At 37.8% G+C, this 21756-nt stretch overlaps 1 protein-coding gene across 8 annotated transcripts in view; it reads left to right on the plus strand.

Annotated features, from left to right (window-relative positions):
- The window catches only part of dmd (dystrophin), a 283797-nt gene that overhangs the window by 161195 nt on the left and 100846 nt on the right, over nt 1–21756 (plus strand). For 4 of the 8 annotated variants that reach the window (XM_057829994.1, XM_057829988.1, XM_057829990.1 and 1 more), the window contains 21 exons: nt 1734–1834; nt 1950–2061; nt 2440–2553; nt 2624–2779; nt 2867–3037; nt 4235–4417; nt 4542–4676; nt 10004–10153; nt 13001–13162; nt 13571–13681; nt 14118–14291; nt 14368–14523; nt 16644–16814; nt 17889–18068; nt 18200–18322; nt 18479–18649; nt 18716–18838; nt 18951–19085; nt 19622–19774; nt 20237–20407; nt 21304–21330. In XM_057829994.1, coding sequence (XP_057685977.1) covers nt 1734–1834; nt 1950–2061; nt 2440–2553; nt 2624–2779; nt 2867–3037; nt 4235–4417; nt 4542–4676; nt 10004–10153; nt 13001–13162; nt 13571–13681; nt 14118–14291; nt 14368–14523; nt 16644–16814; nt 17889–18068; nt 18200–18322; nt 18479–18649; nt 18716–18838; nt 18951–19085; nt 19622–19774; nt 20237–20407; nt 21304–21330 — 2979 coding nt within the window. Of the gene's footprint in view, nt 1–1733; nt 1835–1949; nt 2062–2439; nt 2554–2623; nt 2780–2866; nt 3038–4234; nt 4418–4541; nt 4677–10003; nt 10154–12178; nt 12348–13000; nt 13163–13570; nt 13682–14117; nt 14292–14367; nt 14524–16643; nt 16815–17888; nt 18069–18199; nt 18323–18478; nt 18650–18715; nt 18839–18950; nt 19086–19621; nt 19775–20236; nt 20408–21303; nt 21331–21756 lie in introns of those variants that run through there. The other 4 variants (XM_057829989.1, XM_057829993.1, XM_057829995.1 and 1 more) reach the window with 2 other exon arrangements.

The raw sequence follows: 21756 nt of genomic DNA on the forward strand, positions 1-21756 counted from the left end.
TATTTATTATTTTGTTTGTGAAAAGTGTTTTTTTTTATTAGATGGGGCTTTGCAAGGCCTAGCTAGTAAAATTTCTTTCTTAATCTTATTACCTGGGTCTTTCCGAAGGAAAGATCAAGGTTATGTTGTTCTGCAACTTTATTATTACCTGGGTCTTTCCTTTGGAAAGGCCAGGTATATGCTGTTCTGCAACTTTAGCCTATTTATTCTTCCCATTTTATTATTATTATTTTTCATCTTATTCTCTGCGTTTTTTCGTCCCGCCGCGCAGCCCGAACCGTTGCTCCGATCGGCACTGTTCCAGTATCGACACGTCCGGAATTTTCGTGTGACTGTGGCTTTTTGTCAAACGGCCCCGAAAAATTTTCCGTTCGCCCGTAAATGGCAATTTTCCGAAAAAAAAAAAAAAAAGTTTCAAAATGTATCTAGTTATCCACGTTTTTTCCGGCGCTCTGGAGACTCCAAACCGTTTGACTGACCGGCACCGTTTGAATATCAAAATGACCGGAATTCCATTCATTTTTAATGGCTAGCATTTTCCCTTCATTTTCAAAGACAGGAAAAAATAGGTGGTTGTGATTTTTGACCACTTACCATTACAACCCAATGACATTGAACTGGCGCCTAAGTCAATACCACTGACAGCTATATACGTCCATGCCATTGACTATCATGAATGTCGCTACTATTAATGCCAATGTACTGGATTCCATTGAGGCATATATAAATTGATGCCATTGACTGCCATTTACGTTAAAATTAGGGCTGTCAAACGATTAAAATTTTTAATCGAGTTAATCACAGCTTGGAAATTAATTAATCGTAATTAATCGCAATTCAAACCATCTCTAAAATATGCCATACTTTTCTGTAAATTATTGTTGGAATGGAAAGATAAAACAAGACGGATATATACATTCAACATACTGTACATAAGTACTGTAGTTGTTTATTATAACAATAAATCTACAAAATGGCATTATTATTAACATTCTTTCTGTGAAAGGGATCCATGGATAGATTCTTAAAGGATAAATGTGGGTTTGTATATTGTGACTAAATATTGCCATCTAGTGTATTTGTTGAGCTTTCAGTAAATGATACTGTAGTGACTTAACTGTTCTGCCCAAATGCATGATGGGGCAACCATGACTGTGTGTGGTGGCTGCAAATGCTATATCTTCTCTGCGTTGTGTACAATGCAGGGTGTTAAGAAAAAGATCAACTCCTGTCATTCTTTCCCACTACAGCCCTTGAGGACCGGTTTGCCCACCCTTCATATAGACATATTGTTTTATCAAACACTATAGTTCTTTTGGCTTAAAATACATATAGGCATAAAATACAAATAGGGGTGCAAGATCAGAAACTGCTTTTTCAGCCTTGTCCTTGTCAGCCTTGTCTGTTTTCCGCCATATACATGATGTTCTGCAACTTTAAAAAATCATGACCTTTTAATTGATGTCAGTACAAATTCAGCTGCAATCAAACAAGCAAAGGTGAAGTTCGTTTGGGATATTACACCCTCTCACCCGGAAAAAGGGCTAATTTTTATTTATTTATTTCTGTCGGAGGACCACAAGCAATGGTGCATATTTGCAGGGAATCAGTTTTCACATTTTCATTCTTTCTGAGAAAAATGCAGTTACATTATCATATCATATGTTTTAGCAAGAAATACTGTTTGTGGTGTGGTACTAAAACAGCTTTTCTCCTCCATGTGAATTTTCCAGGCACTCCAGGTGGCGTTGACCAGTCACCAAGGGCAAGTGGACTACCTGACATCTGCTGTGGAGCAGGTCTTTCAGAAAGCTCCACCTGAAATATGCCAAAAGTAAGACTTTCTCAGATGAAACCTTAATGAATTTCTGTATGGCTTTTTATATCAAATTCCAGTCGTAACATGTCAAATACAAATAAAGCTTAATTAAGTCAGTTTTATCTTCCAGGTATCGTACTGAGATGGACAACATCATGGCGCGCTGGAGACGACTTGGCACCATGCTGACGGATAACACCAAGACAATCAAGGAGCTCATGGCCAAACTTATGCAATTTGAGGTGAGATTGGAACACACACACAAGCACATACACACACACACACACACAATATGCACTTTATAGTACTATATTTTAAGAAAGCAATTTCGTACATTTCATCTCAGACGATGAGTTCATTTTGAATCACGTCTTTGGTAATATTAGGTCACTTACAGGTCACTTCCTGTTAATTTTGTATCTTGAATCACCTCTTCGATAATTTTATAGTAACTACAGGTCACTTCCTGTTGATTGTAGAAATTTTTGGGGGTCTCTTCCTGTTAATTTTGGGACAATTCAAAGGGTTTGGGGGGATTACACCGTAAGGATTGATTGTTAAAAAAAAAAAAAAAAAAAAAAGTGTTTTTTTTTCATATATTTAGTATGTTTTTCCATTAGAATGACGTGAAGACGTTAAAGAAGTGGATGGCAGATGTGGATGTGTTCTTGAATGAGGAATGGCCAGCACTCGGAGACTCTGAAGCTCTGGAGAAACAACTAGAACAATGCACGGTAAATTCAACTTCTCCTGGGAGCTGATTTGGTTAAGCGATGACCAAGATTGCCGTAATTGATTGCCTAGGCCTTAGTGAACGACATCAACACTATTCAGCCAAGCGTCAATGGAATCAACGAAGTGGGCCTTCAGCTGAAGAAGGACGCGGAGCCCCCTTTCGCCATTCATATTCAGAAGGAACTGGATGACCTCAATGCCCAGTGGGAGCATGTTTGCAAACAGGTAGGTGCAACCGGCCCTCATAGGCATGCAGCACATGGGCATTACTCTTTTTGCTTTCATGGGTCCATCTGGAATGTGTCCCTTTAGGCTTATGCTAAGAAGTCAGCTCTGAAAGGTGGCCTAGATAAGACCATGGCTCTAAGGAAGGAGATGCAGGAGATGCAGGAGTGGATTAACCAGGCTGAGGAAGACTACCTGGAAAGAGATTTCACTTACAAAACACCCGAAGAACTACGCAAAGCTGTGGAGGAACTCAAGGTACATGGCACCTTGCTTACTTCTCTTTTTACAATGCAAAGAAAAATCCTTCAATTATCATGTCACAGTGTGATTTCTCACCGTCATCGATAAACCCCACATGTTTTGAACAGTGAAACAAAAGTAGATTTGGAGAGAAGAGAACCAACATTAGCACTGACCGTACTGTGTTTGTTGTACTTCAAGTAGCCTATTATTGCGCCTTAATAATTTTTTTTTTGTTTTTTTTTTTTTGTTTTTGTTTTTCTTAAACCTGTCCTGTTCAGCTGTTTGACACAGAGAATGGAAGTCTAAGTGCCCAGATTCTGAACAGTTTTAATGTTTCACATTGAGAGTCTGACATACTCCCATTGTGATCATTCAAAATACCTTTTTATTATGACAAAGCAGCGAACAGGAAGGGATTATGGGGGGACAGAAGAAAAGAAATACAAGAGAAGAAGGAAAAGAAACACATACACAAACAACAACTAGAAATACATTGAACATCTAAACTAGTTACTAATATGCTGGTGCTATCGTCAGCGAGATGTATTTCCGGTTTACACCATGTGGGGGCCTATTGGCCAGTTTATTGCGCCTTAATAATTATATATTAAGGTTGCAAATGTTCTACACAGCTAGAGCCATTCATCTGTGCTGCAGCAAAGCTTAGCGTATTACTCCTTTGTGCTTCGTCATAGATGGACAGATTTAAACAAATGAGTTGATAAAGCATCATGCGCCTGCGTCAATATGTATTGGTATGATAAAAAACTGTGCATCTCCTCACCTACCCACAACTCAAAAATGCGTGTCACCCTTTCTCATACACGGCACTCATCAATTTTCCAGCTGCATCAATTCTCTTTACAAAATGTGGCGTATTTGTGATGTAAATCGTCAGCAGCGTTAATGCTATAGCACTCCCCGCAAGATTTCCATTCTGCCATCTTTTCAGTCTTTCAAAGAGGTTTGCTAGAAGGAGTTGAAGATGAAAAATAGATTATTTGCTTGTTTTGTAATCTCTTAGTCTGTCTCTGCTTCCTCCCTTTGTTATCGTTTTCCTCCTTAAGGGTTATGTGGGCGATCCTGATTCATTCATCGTGGCCCATGGTTCTTTCAATTGTGATTTGTTCAACACACTCCATCAATTCTCTTACTTCTTTTCTCCACTGTGCCTCCCTCCTTTGACCAAACACATTGCCTCCCCTTCAGAGGGCCCAGGAAGAGGTCCACTCCAAGGAGCTCAAGGTCAAACTCCTGACTGATAGTGTGAATAGTTTCATCGCCAAGGCACCGCCTACTGCTCATGATGCCCTGCGTTCAGAGCTTGATGTGCTGAAGGTCAACTATCAGCGCCTGTGCAGCCGCCTGGACGGAAAATGCAAAACTCTCGAGGTAACGTATTTTTTTTAACTCACAAAAGTGAGGAAAGATGTGGCCATTTGTCTATGTCAGTGGTGCTCAAATGTTTAAGTCAAGGACCCCTTTGCAGCGTCTGTGTAATTACTGTGTGATGCAGGAGGTTTGGGCTTGTTGGTGTGAGCTGCTGTCCTACCTGGAGCAGGAAAATGCCTTCTTGGACCAGCTCGAGCACAAGCTTGATCAAACTGAAAACCTTAAAGGTGGAGCAGAGGAGCTGCAGCAGGCGCTAGATGTGAGTGTGCTCCAAAAAACCCCACAAAAAATTGGCACTCACTTCTTGTCTTGATGTACAGCTAAGCAATTGTAAGTGTTACATACTGTCAAGACTGGAGTTGAGAAATAATTTACTGGGGAAAGAAACTCTCGCCTTTTGTTTTCTTTATTACTAGGACAAAGCAAATTGAAAGAAATAATAATGAGATATATATATTAGGGCTGTCAAACGATTAAAATTTTTAATCGAGTTAATTACAGCTTAAAAATTAATTAATCGTAATTAATCGCAATTAATCGCAATTCAAACCATCTATAAAATATGCCATATTTTTCTGTAAATTATATATACATGTATATTCTGTAAAATAAATTGTTGGAATGGAAAGATAAGACACAAGATGGATATATATATTCAACATACGGTACATAAGGACTGTAGTGGGCATTTCACTCTACTGTCATTTAAATCTGTCTATGCTGTCCTCACTCCAAAGCGTCTACTTTTTCCAAAGCTAGACAGCTAGTGAACGACGCCTTAATAATTAGACTTCTTCCTTTTTCATCTGATTTATTAATAAAATGGCCTCAAACCATTGTCCTCTTTAGACTGTCGTAAAACTACAAAATAAAAGTACACAAGCATTGCATTAGCAACAACGTTAGCTTAGCACGCTATACAGGTTCACTAAACATAAACAAAAAGCGTCTCATACAAAAAATATAACATTTCGCTTACTAACATAATATGTACATTCTTTACAACAACCATACTTACGGACAAATCTTGTCCAAGGATCATATAAGCACAACATTATCAGCCCGAGACGTCGTGCAGCCATAATGAACTGGCAAGAAAACAATAAACCATGTCGCAAAGCGACAACAAGAGTTCACTGTTGGACAGCACAAAAAGCCTTGCTGTAAAACTTACCAAAAGGCAGAATACTGTCTGAGCGGGACATGTGCGTTAATTGCGTCAAATATTTTAACGTGATTAATTTAAAAAATTAATTACCGCGCGTTAACACGATAATTTTGACAACCCTAATATATATATATATATATATATATATATATATTTTTTTTTTTTTTTTTTTTTTTTTTTTACGCTGCTGCTGGATATTTCAAGCCCTCTTGACAAAGTGAGATACAGCTCTGGCTCATAGGCAACAATTGATACGGTCCCAAATTAAGTCACAACAATTACACTCGAGAGATCTTCATATGTAATCTAAGACTATGCGTGACGTACTGAAGTAAGTATCATATTAAAGTTACATGCTTTATTTTTATTTTTGTAAAGCATTACACGTGAGTTGTCAAAACAATCACACACAAAGCAATATGGGTATGTGTGGCATAAGGAACTTGAAATTATTAAAACTAATGAAAATTGATAATATTTTAAATTCATGAAAGAATTCCCAACGAAGCATGTAACTTTAATAGGAAAATGATCACCATGTAATGAGAGCCACCACAGGAGCTGTATAATTTATTTATGCAAAGAAATATGAAACAATTTGTTTGTCCAAAATTCAGTGTTTTTACTAATACAGTATTTGCAGTTAATACACATTTAACCCTGTCAGGCAAAGTTGTCACTACAGTGGACAGATATTTAAAAGTCTACACTTAAGACCTTAAACCCTTTATAGCGCAAGTGATTATTTTTGATAATAGAATAACTTAAATATTATCAATTATTATTATATTCTTTCATCTTCTGAACTGCTTATTCTCATGAAGGCCACAGAGGTGCTGAAGCCTATCCTAACTAACAACAGGCAGGAAGCAGGGTTGCAGGGTACATACATTATTATTATATATCCATTATATTTTTCTATAATTTTTTTTTTTACAATTAGGAATACATTTATACATTAATAGAATGTTAAGAAAAACCAAAGAAACACATTAAAAAGAATACAAACGGAATTACACACTGGTTACTATTTGTGACATACTCATATACTGATGTGTTCTGATTAGGAATTCGGGTAACACTTTACAATAAATGTCCCTTAATTAACATTAATTAAAGCGTTTATAGACAATAGACCCTACCCACGTGACGTCACACACAGCCCTAAACCACGCCCCCGCACCATGTTGGCCGGCAACACATCGTTTTTCCCCATTGAGGCTACATACATTCCTCCTATTAACGGCGTTTTTCTGCTACTTAACGGCGATTAAACAAAATGGTGAAGGCGTGTGTGGCTGTTGGTTGCACTAACAGAGAAGATGGAAGGAGAGACGTGAAATTTTACCGTATTCCGAGGGATCCAAATAGAAGAGCGAAATGGACGGCTGCAATTCGACGTGAAAATTGGACACCAAAAAATCACCACAGACTATGTAGTAGTCATTTTATATCCGGTAAGATGCATTTAATATATATTTAGAGGGTTTTGGCCTGACAACCACAATTAAGATCATTGCTAGGCTAATCGCCGACAACATACGACGTAGTACGACATAGTTTCAAATTCAAGATGTTTGTGACTTCCCTTTCTTCCACCATCGTTATTTTTTGAATAATATTTAGCTGGTACCAAGTGAGGGAAACTGGCCTCGTCTACGGGGCTGACAAATAACCACAATTAAGATCATTGCTAGGCTAATCGCCGACAACATACACGTATGTATGTAGTGCGTGCTATCGCTAAACCATATAAACATTAAAAGCCTTAACTCCATTGACAGCGTGCTATCGCTAAACCATATAAACATTAAAAGCCTTAACTCCATTGACAAACGACATGAAATACATTAGACTTGACAGTGGATGTTAGCAATAACAAAAGAATTCGAATTGAAAATTTCGTAACTCACCTTTCCAAGCACAAGATAGATTCCTGCCAAACGAGGACCTGTTTCACCCAACCAGCAACGAAGTATTTGTAAGCGTCCAAGCTCTTGAAGTTTTTCGTGAGAATAGGCTGATTTTGTGTGGACAAGATCATTTTAAATATCAGCGTAGCAGATGTCAGGCAGACAGGGCGAAGACGGTGGGTCGAAAAACATCGATTTGGGCATCAAATATGGATCTGGCGACTGTATAGAACGAAGCTTTTCCTCATAACGCCTTTTATGCAACAGATCCAGTGAGTTTGCGGCATCAGAAAGCACCGGGTCTTCCATGAAATGCATTTTAAATTGCGCCATCAATTGAAACCAATGCAAATACAGAGTCAAAATGACGGCCAAGTGGGCGGAACCCTACAGCGAACACGTGGTGCGTGGGTAGGGTCTATAACTAATGCTTAAGTAACATTATAATTAAAGATGTCGATCGGGTCCGATCACGTAATTTTCAAAGTATCGGAATCGGCAAAAACATATCGGACATGCCTTTTTTTAAATATATATATTTTTTTTATTTAAATCGTTTTTTAATTGTATTCAACGTTACAGACAAAATGTCTTACACTCATCCAGAGTAGTTTTGGCTCAAAATAGGGCTATCAAATTTATTGCGTTAACGGCGGTAAAATTTTTTTTTTATTAATTACGTTGAATAATTAACGCATGCGCTGCACGACCCACTCACACATTGTCGCTGTCAATCTATAAAGACGCCGTTTTACCTATACATAGTGCTAAAAGGCAGCGTATAATGAGTAGAGAGAATTTTGACAGCCTTTGGAGCCATTTTATGTGGCTAAAGCCTTACAATACCTCTCTCAGCAATTAAAAATAACGTGGGAGGCAATGTGGGGAAGAAAGGTAGTAGTTGATCATTTTCTTAACACCCTATGTTCTTTCCCAACGCAGATAAGATATATCAATTGGTGCCCCTACACACAGTCATGGTTGCACTTCCCATCATGCATTTGGGCAGAAGTTAAATGGCTGCAGTATCATTTACTGAAAGCTCAACAAATACACTAGATGGCAATATTTAGTCACAATATACAAAGTCACATTTATCCTTTAAGAATTACAAGTCTTTCTATCCGTGGATCCCTCTCACAGAAAGAATGTTAATAATGTAAATGCCATCTTGAGGATTTATTGTCATAATAAACAAATACAGTACTTATGTTGAACTTATGTTGTACTGTATGTTGAATATATATATTCGTCCGAGTTTTATTCATTTTTTTCTTAATGCACTGCCAAAATGTATATGATCGGGAAAAATTATCAGGAATGATTGGAATTGAATCGGGAGCAAAAAAAAAAAAAAAAGCAATCGAATTGGGAAATATCGCGATCGGCAGATACTCAAACTAAAACGATCGGGATTGGATCGGGAGCAAGAAAAAAACATGATCGGAAAACCCTGATTATAATAATTCATTAATCCCTTATCTAACATTAATTAATATATTAACTGCTACCCAAGGGTTACATGTGGTCAACTTTACAATAATGGTCCAAAAAGCATTCAATAATGGTTTATTAAAAGGGAGGCACTTCAGCATTTAGAATTTCTTAGTTAAGGCACACATGTGCTACACTTTACAATAAGGGTTCAAACAGAATTCTGTAGTGGTTAAGTACTTATAAGGCACCTGTATGCGTATTTTAAGATTAATATTAGATAACTAACGTTAAATAATACCCTAGTAAAAGTTATGTACGCAGCACCCTATGACTCACAAAGCAATGTTTCCCAATTTGGAAGAATATATTCACTTACTTGGACCAGTATACATTAATAACTGTGTATTAATGCACTAATGTATGGCTCAATTAATGTTAAGTTTTGCATTTTATATATATATATATAATTTTTTTTAATGGTTAATGGTTTAATTAGTTTAGTAACTGTCTGTATATGCATTAACTAACATGAATTAATATATTATGTTAATTAATATATTTATTAATAATAGATAAGGGATTATATGAATTGTTATAATATTACTTAAACATTAGTTATTGTTTAAAAATGCAATAACTAATGTTATTTAAGGTACCCTTATTGTAAATTGTTTCTGGAATTTGACCACATTTGAAAGGAATGATAATAACTGCTTTGAATGGTGAAAAATGATGTTGGCCGTGTTTACTCAACAACGACAGAAAACTTTGTTTAAACATGCCTGCGTGCACTTGTCTATGAAATGACCGACTTCGAGTCTTTGACACCTCCATTCTCCATTTTATGTTGTATGTCATATCAAGACAACTGTATTTATTTTCATTTTTAGAGACCTCAAACTAATATAGTACAGTGCCAGTGTGATTACATTACAAATTACACAACAGAGTGGTTATTTAATTTTTGAAACCTCACCTCAAATGGGCTACTCCTTACCAATTGTGTGTAAAGAAAATAAGTACAATACCTCATATACTCCATGTTTCCCTAATGGTATGTGTTCACAGGAACTGGAGGCCCTCTTGCAACACCCTGAGGACAACAGAAACCAAATACGGGAGCTGGCCCAGACTCTGATGGATGGTGGTGTTTTAGATGAACTCATTCAGCAAAAATTGGACGCTTTTAACACACGATGGGATGAGCTTATGGCAAGGGTAAGACGTGATGAATATGGATTACAATTTTATTCTTTCTATTCACCCTGACTAACAGCGTTCTCAAACGTCATGGGCCGCACAAGTTGTAGTTGCCCTCAAGGGGCCGATTTAAACGGTGAAACCGTATAATGTATTTGAGTTTTTAACTTGTCACATGGCAATGCTCGTAACTTAAAACACCCATAACTCAAACCATCAAATTTGATGGACGTGCTGCACTTTGTCATGTCCACCATTGCCTTGGCTGTATAAACACAGACAATGCCCTGTGACTCCCTTTTGCTATGTCCCTTCTACCTTCCCTTTCTCTTGTACCTTGCTTCTGGCCACTGCCAGCCTTCTTCCTTCTGTCTCATCAGGTGGCAGATTAGTCACACTTTTAAATACCCCCCCCCCCCCCCCCCCACACACACACACACACACATGCCCACACCAACTCAGACCCTCCCGGGTTGATCCCACTTACAAAAGCACCAGATTAATGTTCTCCTTGCAGCCTGATAAGCTTTCCTTTGTTTGTCAACCCATTCGAGATTTTGTGCGTTAGAGTTTGTGTGTGTGTGCAAGTGTCACATTCTTGTATTTGAGACATTGACTGTGCGTATTGTCTAGGGTGTGCGTGTGCCAACATACTCATACGAGATGAGAGTCGGCAGCTCAAAGTCGCCTTCGCCTCTCATCACTGAATGCAGCTGTCTAATTTAATTTGAAGTGAAAGATATAAATGTTTGGAGGGTAAATTCATGGAATGACAAAAAGGTTATACGTGAATTGTATTATTCACTTGGTTCAGAATAGTGGTCTTTTTCTTTTCTTTTTTTTTAAAATATTTTTTTAATTTTTTAATTTCTATTTCATATAAATAATAATTGCTCTATTATTCACTGTGAACTTATTTAAATGAACTTGGTAGCTACAAATGGATAGCATGAATCTATTATTAGTTTCTGAAAAATACACTGTAATATTATGATTGTGAACTGGAGCCTTGATCTTGGTCTCATTTTTGTGGATCACAAAAACCTTGCAATGGATGTACATGTGCAAAATGCAAAATAGATTTGCATGCCAAAAAAAAACAATAACGCCTAAATTACCAAACAAATTATTGACTGCTGTTAAAAAAGTGTGTAAGTGCTGATAGATGCCACAGGATATTTCAAAGCACTACTTGAACCTAAAGGAAACTCCTCAACTCATTTCATCTTAGTTCCTTTCCACCAAGATACCACAAGGTGGCATCAAAGCACTACTTTTGTCTATCCATTGTGGATCAATTTACTACTTTACAATTTTAAACATTATTCATTGGTAAAGATGCGTTTAAATGGTGTCAAAGTAAAAATGCAACGTCACAAAAAGGTGTTTTTCAACAGCTCGTGGAGGATGGGTAAAAAAACAGCATAAATAGCTGAATCGCTGAATATACGCACATGTATAACAAATGAAGAATCATTGCAATCACATCAATGCAAAATAGCAGTCTTGTCACCATTCTAATTCAGAGATAGAACACAAGCAGTGCAAGTGTCAAATAACATCTCTTGCCAAGGTCCAGAATAAAGGCTTACACAGTAGGATAAGAATATAATCCCATTATAACGAGGTCTCCAATTTAAAACCCTTGCAGAGATAATATAGCCCCCGTATCCTCCAAAATGTTCTACTATACATACTACTGCACATGCTGTTCACATCAAAGGCAAGTTTACCAAATCAAAAAGTGCTTGTTGGTAGTTATCCACCAAAATACGCAACACATAGGCTATGTCATAAATGTGTGCATTTTGGAAGCCGGCATAGAGTAGCACACTGCCACGGGGTAAGCTTGTTATCACTATTTGTCTCAATGTTTCATATCGCTCAAGTTCTCGTTTCATTTATTAGAAACTGAATGCCCACAAGTCACAAATGTGTGTGTAAGTGAGGAGGGAGGTGCAGGCTGAGAGCTATACTTAGTCATGATCCTTCTGTGCAGGATTAGCATGCATACTGTTTGCATGTCCAGGGCACACATGACTTTAAATGGGTTTATGATGTAAGTGATCGGACACTGTTAGGAAAGGGAAAGTGATCCTTGTCATCGGTAATGTTGATGCAGGGGACTTCACATTGAGACACTATGAGAGAAATACCTCAGAGTCCATGCGACAGGAAGGCCCACACTGGCCGTGGGAGCATATTGGCTGTGGTGGGTGTTTGCTTTCGTCTTGTGTGTGTGGTTGTGTGTGCATTTGTAGTCTGTCTCGGGACAGCTTTTGTGCCCTCAGAAGATGGGTGAACTATGTTCTCCTCATTCACACAAAATCAACTCTTAATGGCTATACAAGCTTTTAATTGATAGATTACTGTTGTCATTGATCACTTGCTTAATTAGTCATTAAGATTGTCGGACCACCCTGAACACCTTGTATTGTGTTTAGTATCAACAACAGTGCTCGACCGTGCTATGAATTTCTTTACAACTTTGGGAGGGAGTTTGAACTTTTGAGCCGTTTTGGCCACCTAAATGTTGTCGACTGCTGATGAATTACTCTTAACAAAAAAACTTTATTTTTCAGATGATATTTCACGATGAAACCGACAATGCACTCTAATCTTTCTGACTTCCTCTAAACTTTTGTTCACCATTTCAGTACTTTTCGCACGACCCACTGTTGTTGTAGACAAATGGTTTAGATGGGAAAATTCACAACAGGTGTTTTGGGCCATTATGTTTCCTGGTTTAAATGAATTGATATTTATTAAGTATGGGTCTGTGAAGCCCTTTGAGACCTTGCTGTGATTATAAATTGTATAAATAAATGTGGCATGACCTGGCAATTCAATTGTGTTTTGACTCAGGCGTCCCTGAGGCAAAAGGAGCTGGCCAAGAACCTCCAGTGGGCCCAGGAGAATGATAAGACACTAAAGGCCATCCAGGAGTCACTGGCTAACACTGAGCGCCATCTGAGGGCATACTTGGCTGACAACATTGATGCTCAACAGATACCACAGGAGGCTCAGGTAACCATTGTTGGTCGAACTAGAGCTAGCAACGTTAAAGTCCATTGAGGCTCCGAAGCATCCCGATTTGCATCAAATTGTGCACTTTCATTGACTGCATGTATCTGATTTTTGTCATGTTTTCCATTGAACATTGATAACAGCTTAGAAAACATAACCACACTTAAATAATACTAAACAAAAAAATGAAGGGTAAAGGAAATAGTTCATTTTGGAAATAAGTATTTAAAAACTCTAATGAAGCATACAACTCAAGCAATACTTGAAAGATTAACTACTTTTCTTGCTACTAAGTGCTGACCCCTCGTGGCCAATATATTGAGCAGCATCAATACTTAAAAGTAAAAAAAATTTTTTTTTAAATATTTCATTTTAAAATTCGCTCAATTGGTAATATGTACTATGCAGAAAATCCAGTCCGACTTGAGTGGCCATGATGCAACCTTGGAGGAGATGAGAAGGAAGAATCAAGAAAAGGAACCATCCCAGAGGATGACTGGACCTATAGACCTTACGCAGGTTCCTTTTTCATTTGAAACTAAACACCCTAACACACACAGATGCCTCACACATCACACAGAAGCAAAGTTTTCAGTGACAAATTTTCCTGAAACGTGGCTAAATGTTTGTTTTGATTCTCAAAAACTATATTCATTCATTCATCTTCTGAACCGCTTATTTATAATAATTTGCGTACCGTTACCAGGTACATGCAGTTTTCCTTCTGAATACTTACTTATCAACCAGTCAAAATCTCAATTGAAGTTGACTTTAGAATACTCTTAGTACTCAATTTCTGCATCGGGTTGTTTGAGTTAATTGAGTATTAAATTTATTAAAAAAGTTATTGTTTATTAAAAACAAAATAACAATACTGAAGTAATGCTTACATATAAGAAAACACTCACACTGTATATGAATACATTCTGAGGTCAACCTTTTCTGCCTGTACCAGAAAATGCTGACAGATGTTTGGACGAAGTTCCGGCTCTTCCAAAAGCCAGCAAACTTTGAAGCTCGCCTGGCTGAGTGTGAACGTATTCTAGCCGGTGTCAAAGGTCAGGTGGGGATGCTGGACATTCGCAGCGTAGAGCAAGATGTGGTGCAGTCTCTGCTGGAGCAGTGCATGGTGCGTGTCCACGTATACGATTTGATCAATTGATGGTTGAAAGTTGATGACCTCTGCTTTGTTCGGCATCTTTTAGAAGTTGTACAAGGTGCTGAGCGAGGTGAAAGGAGAGGTGGAGACTGTGATCAAAACAGGCAGGCAGATTGTGCAGAGGCAACAGACTGAGCATCCCAAAGAGCTGGACGATCGTGTGACCGCACTCAAGCTGCTGTATAACCAGCTCGGCGCTCAGGTGTGAGCACAAGCACAGACATGTTACAAGATGAAGATAAACTTTAAAAAGGCATTGCAGTTGCCTCACAACCTTCATCTTAATCCTGTGTGATGAGGCGAGGCCGTCCAAATGAAATGAGTCCAATTATTTGGCACTAATGGTGGAACATTAATGTCATATACGTCATTAGCGTTATGTAGTTATTTAAAGAATGATTACAAGCCATAAGTCAAGGTAAGACTGTGAACTGGTGCCTTGAGATGTGAGTTTGATTCCTTCCTTGACAACTCTCATAACTCAAAATACTCATATCTGAAATTAAGTTACAATCCTCTCCAAAAACATAATTTTTGTAGTGTTTTTAATTATATAAAATAGTGCTCTATAATTATGTGACACCAACATGCGGTAAAACATAGCCTTTTATTATACAGTCAAAACTAGACAACACAAGTGATGTTCTAAACTGCAAGTAGTACCGTATTGGCCCGAATATAAGACGGCCCTGATTATAAGGCGACCCCCTCTTTTTCAAGACTCAAGATTGAAAAAAGACTTTTTGAACACCAAATTAGTTTTTAAACAGAAAATAATTACTGTACATCCAAAACAAATGATTATAACAATATATTTGAGAGAAAAAGCATGTTATTTTGCCTCATTCGAATCTCAATATCTAAACATTTAAATATGTAAACTAAAGTGCAATAACATTCGTAAATGAATGGCTTCTGGTTTTTGAAATGTAAATAAACCAATTAGGGGTGTCAAACGATTAAAATTTTTAATCGAGTTAATTACAGCTTAAAAATTAATTAATCATAATTAATCGCAACTCAAACCATCTATAAAATATGCCATATTTTTCTGTAAATTATTGTTGGAATGGAAAGATAAGACACAAGGTGGATATATACATACAACATACTGTACATAAGTAATGTATTTGTTCATTGTAACAATAAATCCACAAATGGCATTATTAACATTCTTTCTGTTAAAGTGATCTACGGATAGAAAGACTTGTAGTTTTTAAAAGACAAATGTTATAGTTACAAGTTATAGTAATTTTTTATCAAAACCCCTCTACATGTTTTCGTTTGAATAAAATTTGTAAAATTTTCAGTCAAAAGCAGAGTTAATATAATAATAATAAGAATAAAAATAACAATAAGAATAGAGTGACCAAAGTCTGAGTAAGTTTTACGTGTATTTTGCATAGCTATTTTGATATGGAATGCCAGTTCATTTTGCATTGTTGTTTAAGTGTGAGAATAGGGCCTCTTTACTATAGACTGAAGTGCTTTTTGTTTTTGTGAACATTATTTTTTTTTGAGAGCAATAGGAATATTATTTTTGTTGTGCTGATGTGTGTCGATAATTTTGACAGCCCTAAAACCAGTCTATTGTGATAAAACAACAAAATTGCAATAACTGCATTAACCATCAAAGTGAAGTCTAACTGTAACTTTAGTCTTGAAACAAATCTGAATAAGAAAAAACATTGCAATAAAATAATGCAAACTGGTTAAACTTACAAGAGTAGCTGAGATCTGTCATAATAGAACATCGCTTCAATGATATCCGGGGCCATCTAGCGTCGTGAATGGGGAGAGTAGCTGAGATCTATCATGACAGAACATCGCTTCAATGAAATCTGGCGCCATCTAGCATCGTGAATGGGTATAATGTCTAGACCGCGAATTTAAGACGACCCCCTCTTTTTCAGTGTTATTTCAATCCAAAAAACACCGTCTTATATTCGGGCCAATACAGTATTGACTGTTTTATCTTTTTTGTGTGTGTGTGTGTGTGTGTGTGTGTGTGTGTGTTTGTTTTTTTTTATTGTGCAGAGGAGCATTATCATAGTGAATTGTATTGTTATTTTATATCATTAAGCTGTTGCATGTAGGTTGGAAATAAATATATATATAATTTTTTAATTATTTGTTTTATGTCATTAAACTTCTACTTGGAGTTGCAATTAAGTGTGACATTGAATAAAAGTGTGTTTTAAAAATTTCTAATCAGAAGAAGTTATGTTTCTGTTTTTGGTCACACAATTGCATTGGGAGAAATCTAATGTCCTTCTGCTTTTTTTTCTTTTTAATTTCATATCTTGTTTTGTTTTTGTAAAGATAACAGAGAGTAAATTGGATCTGGAGAAAATTCTGAAGCTATCCAGGAAGCTACGCAAGGAGCTAAATGGACTGACAGAGTGGCTCGCAGCTACTGATGCTGAACTGACAAGGCGCTCTGCTGTAGACGGCATGCCCAGTGACCTAGAGGCCGAGGTGGCGTGGGCGCAGGTACGATATACAAATGTAATAAAAACTGAATGGAAGCACACATTGACATTGTACCTGTCAAATATTTTTTGACATAGTTTATATTATCGTAAAACACCTGGAAGTGCTTTACATAATAATGTGTAAAGATATCAGGGGTGCACGATATCCACTTTTTGAAACCGATATCGATAACTTCCTGCTCCTCAAGACCGATAACGATACGATAACCGATAATATATGTATAATTTTTCAATGTATATTCACCTGAGTTTTTGAACACCTGTAGGTAAAAAATACTAGTGGTTGATTCAGCATAGATTTGCCTTTGACCGAACCAGAATTTTCATGATGAAATGAACATTATTATAATGAATAAAACAAAGACAAGAACAATTTTTACTTCAAATAAAGTGCCCATATTAATTGTTCCAAATAAATATAATTTGAGTCAATCACAATCAATCAGTCAATATCATTGACGATGTGTTCCCCTGAACAATGAGCACTGATCTAAAACAAACATAAACCCAACAGGAATTGTGCTTTGTCAGCAGATAAAACATTTGGTGCAACAGGAGAGGAGACTTTTGTCGTCTTGGTCCATGAAACAACTTTCTTAACCAGGCAATTATAGAACAGCAAGCCTATAAATAAACAAAAGGCCTCTCAAGAACTTGTAAACATAACACTGTAAAATGCAAACATTTGCTAATTGCCATAGTAAGGTTTATAACTCAGTGAAGGAAAAATACGGCCTCTAGAACAGTAACAAAACTTTGCATACTGGCAAAACAGGAGTGGAAACAAATGCACACATCCCAATCTGACACCGAGCCAAAAATATTATCAATAGGCCTGATAACATATTATTATCGGATTTATTGGGATGACGTCATAATTCCTATTATCGGACCGATAATTATCGGACCGATAATTATCGTGCATTTCTAAAAGATATTTTGGTTAGATACTGTATACTTAAGTCCGCCTTATTTGATAAAATTATATCTCATTTTGCATGTCATTTTTTGTCTTCCCCTTTAACTCTAATACATATATTATGTGCACCTTTTACACATTACCCTCTTGCAGTCCATTCATAGTGAGACTGAGAAACGCCAGCCACAGCTGCAGGCCGTGGTTGAACTAGCAGAAGCCCTCAAGGCGGTTCTTCAGGTACATGGGAGTTTGGTAGAAGACAAAGTCAGCCTGCTCCACTGCAACTGGATTGCTGTCACATCCCGAGCGGAGGAATGGCTAAACCTGCTGCTGGTGGGACTGCACTTTGACACCCAGTTTTTATTTAGGACTGTCTCCTCTTATCAAAGCTAAAATGCATTGTAACATAAATAGCGCTTAAAAATACAATAGCCTAGTTTGTAATGAGGTCTCCTTATTTTCAGGCCTACCAGCAGCAGATGAGGAAGTTAGATGGAGAGATTGAGGAAGTGAACGGATGGATAGACGGAGCAAATAAAAAGATGGATGAGATCGACAACCAGGGACCAAATGATGCTGCACTAAAGGTGGGTGCATTTTTGCTGTGTTGGCATTTTCTAAATATTTTGATTTTGAAATATGACAGAGAAGTCATTTTAAGAAAAAAAGGGCTAAAAACATAATTCAAGCAAAAACATTACATCACAGCACTTGTGGGTGCATGCATGTGTGTGGCCATGCAGGTGCTGCGTGCCGAGCTGGAGCTAATGAGGAAGAAAATGGAAGACTTAAAAACTTTGGCCAATGAGCTCATGTCAACCAGGGGAGAAAACTGCCAGGCGCAGGTTGGGCCGAAAGTGGAGCTCCTTACTCAGAAATTTGACACTGTCGCACAACGCATCGCTTCCGGACAGGTGGGACACTAGGACAATTAGCAATAATGATCAAAAGCTTGTTGTAAGATAACGTCACCATTTCAGACTGCCGCATCTGCCAAAGAACTGGAGCAGTATCACCGTGAAGCTCAGATCTGGTTGAATCTTCTGGAAGAGGAAGTAAAACAAGGGGAGAACCTCAAGGAAGAGGATTTCCAGGAAGACAAGGTCACTAAGATATGAAAAGCAACTCTGTCACCTTTTTCTTTATTTTTTTTATTATTTATATTTGATCCTAAAGTCTAAATCGAGTTCCTTATACATGCGGTTGGCAATGCAGGACTGCGAGGAAAGTGCAGTGAAGGAGTTATTGTTGAGAGGAGAGAACCTGCAGAAAAGAGCGCCAGATACCGACAAGAGAGAACAGATCAAACTGAAACAAAAGCAACTTGGCAATAAGTACAACGCTGTAAAGGTAACTATCACACAAACAACTCCACACAGAAAAGTGATGCGATAAAAAGGTGGTCTCGCGCTAATGTGGGTTTGGTTAGACACATAACCCTGGTTTTGGGAACGCTGTGTAGGAGAAATTGTTCCAAATGTTGAAGCAGTGTGATAGCCATAAAGCTTCTCGAACTGGCGCTGAACTGCTGTCAGGGACAGAAAGATTTCTCACCAGGCGACAATTTTGCAACGTTGCTCGCAATGTCAGTCGTTAAGCCATGGGAATGATATGCTTAGAAAAACTGCAAAGCTGTCAAACGATGATGACCTCATGTCTCTGAATGATGCTTTAAATGAAATAGTAAAAGGCAGTGAATAGTGACCTCTGGGACACCCAGTAGAGGCAATTATAAAGATTTACAGACTGGGCATCAATTACTCACGGCAGGCATCGGTCCCCAGGCCCCACAAATAGTAGGGGCTTACTGTACGCCTCACTATCAGCTCCATCCACTGTCTTTTATCCACTCCATGTGAGTGTGTGTGCCTTGTGTGTTTGTCCAGGACCTTCGCTTGCTCAGGAACAGGAAGGCACTGGCCATTGCACCTCAGTGGTACCAGTATAGAAGGAAGTCACATGACCTGCTGGCCTGGCTAGACGATATCCAGCGCAGTGTGGATCAGCTACCCGACCCTCCCGAGGGCGAGAGGGTCAAGGTGAACATACATGCATGAACACACACATGCACATTTATAAGGACAAGTACATACGTATTCTGTATATTGCACATGGTTGTTTTCTTTTGTCACTCATTGCTTTGTTTTTTTTCCATGGAAAGTCCCTGATGCTCCCTACATTCTTCTTCCCTTATCTCCTGACTATACATCTTTGTCTTTGGCTTTCAGATGATCACTATGACATTTCGCTAAGTGGACGTCTGCGTTGCCCATCATTGAGATGCCTCACTGCTATGTCTTTTTTTTTTTTTTTTGTAACCTACAAGCTTTCAATGTTTCCGTTCCCAAAACACACACATTCCAGTGATTGTACTCATCATCAATGCTAATAAAGTCTCACAAAAGTCGTATTTGTCTCACTATGCTTCCTCTTAAAATTCAGACTGCCCCCCCCCCCCAACACAAAAAAAATGACGGCCTCGGTTGATTTTCACCCCGTAGGAAATTTCCTCACAGATGGCCCAGAAGAAGGAGGAGCTTAAGGAGTTGCAGGGTTTAGCCAATCAGCTTTCAGAGGCTGGAGCCGCCAATCTAGTGGAGCCCCGGCAGCTCCAGCTCAACACACGCTGGGTTGAGGTGGAGGGCAAACTCAAACCCTTTCAGAAACGATATGTGAGTTCCAATAGGCGCCTGCAATTCTACTGTGTGCTAACAGAGAACTTTGAAACATAATAGAACTAACTTTTGAACTGCACTCTATCAATAACTAACAATTACTAACACTATCATCCGTGCGGTAAGGCAAGTCCCATTCTATTCCCTGGCAGAAAGATGTTTGCATGCAAGATTTGTGTACTGTATATTAGTAGAGTACACAATAATATTCAAGGGACACGAATTTGAGCTAAACATCCAATAATGTAGTTTTTTTTTTTTTTTTTTTTTCACGAACTCTAAATTCTTTAAGGCTAGTTTATGCTGTGCAAATCTTTGGCATACAAATTGTCTGGCTAAGTGAAGGTATAATATTAATATACTATTATTATAATACTATTTATAGTATGTTGCTGTAATTTGTAACAGGTGAACTACTGTAATTCAAATATAGCTTCAGATAAATAATATACTGTATATTATATACAGTATGTGGTATATATTTTAATCTGGACTATACAGTATAATGAAAATCCACTTAATGTACAACCGGTGATAATTCTGTAGATTGCATTTCAATATACTGTATTTTAAAAGCCTGAGCAATGTATTTTACTGGAATTACATTTCAAGTGTTGAATTCATAATATACAGTAATAAATTCCATTCTGTAGCAATGTAATTAATACTTCCAGGTAATTCAGTGAAATGAGCATTCATAACTAATACATATTGTTAATCTTTAGCCACTTCGATCATTACTGTGGTCAATCCCATCGAATTCTAATTGCACCTCTCATTGACGTTTCTTCACCACATGTTAAATGTTGATTTGTAGAAAGGTCAGGTTCGAATCTCATTGGTCTCTCTGTCTGGTTCTCTGTCACCGCATGCCAACCAATGACATTATGCAGTCTGCCGGTGTGCCAATCACTGACAATGTATGTATCTCTCCATCTAATCATGTGCACCCACCAACATACTCTTATTACGCCACTATGCAAACTGTGATGAGCTTGAACAAATTGCACATCTGACTTGATCTGTGAGTTCAGAGAGTATATAAAGTGTTCTCTGATGAAACATACGTACGTTATTAATTCATTGGCTGCCACCGATAGACGTCTAATCCATTTTGAACAGAGCGGCCAGGCAGTGAATGAAAGCCGAGATTCTCAGTTCAAATGAATTGGACATCTATCACTGTCACTTGCAGCCATTGAGTTAAGGTGACTGTTGTAGTGTAGCTCTGAATTACACTTAAATGGTCATGCAGACATACACTAGTACATTCTAAATACTGCAAGGCATGGTTTATTTCCCCAAAGTACATCTAATGTCAGACATAAACATGATAGTGATAGGTG

The sequence above is a fragment of the Corythoichthys intestinalis genome, chromosome 2 (assembly GCF_030265065.1).
Source record: "Corythoichthys intestinalis isolate RoL2023-P3 chromosome 2, ASM3026506v1, whole genome shotgun sequence".
Taxonomy (NCBI): domain Eukaryota; kingdom Metazoa; phylum Chordata; class Actinopteri; order Syngnathiformes; family Syngnathidae; genus Corythoichthys; species Corythoichthys intestinalis.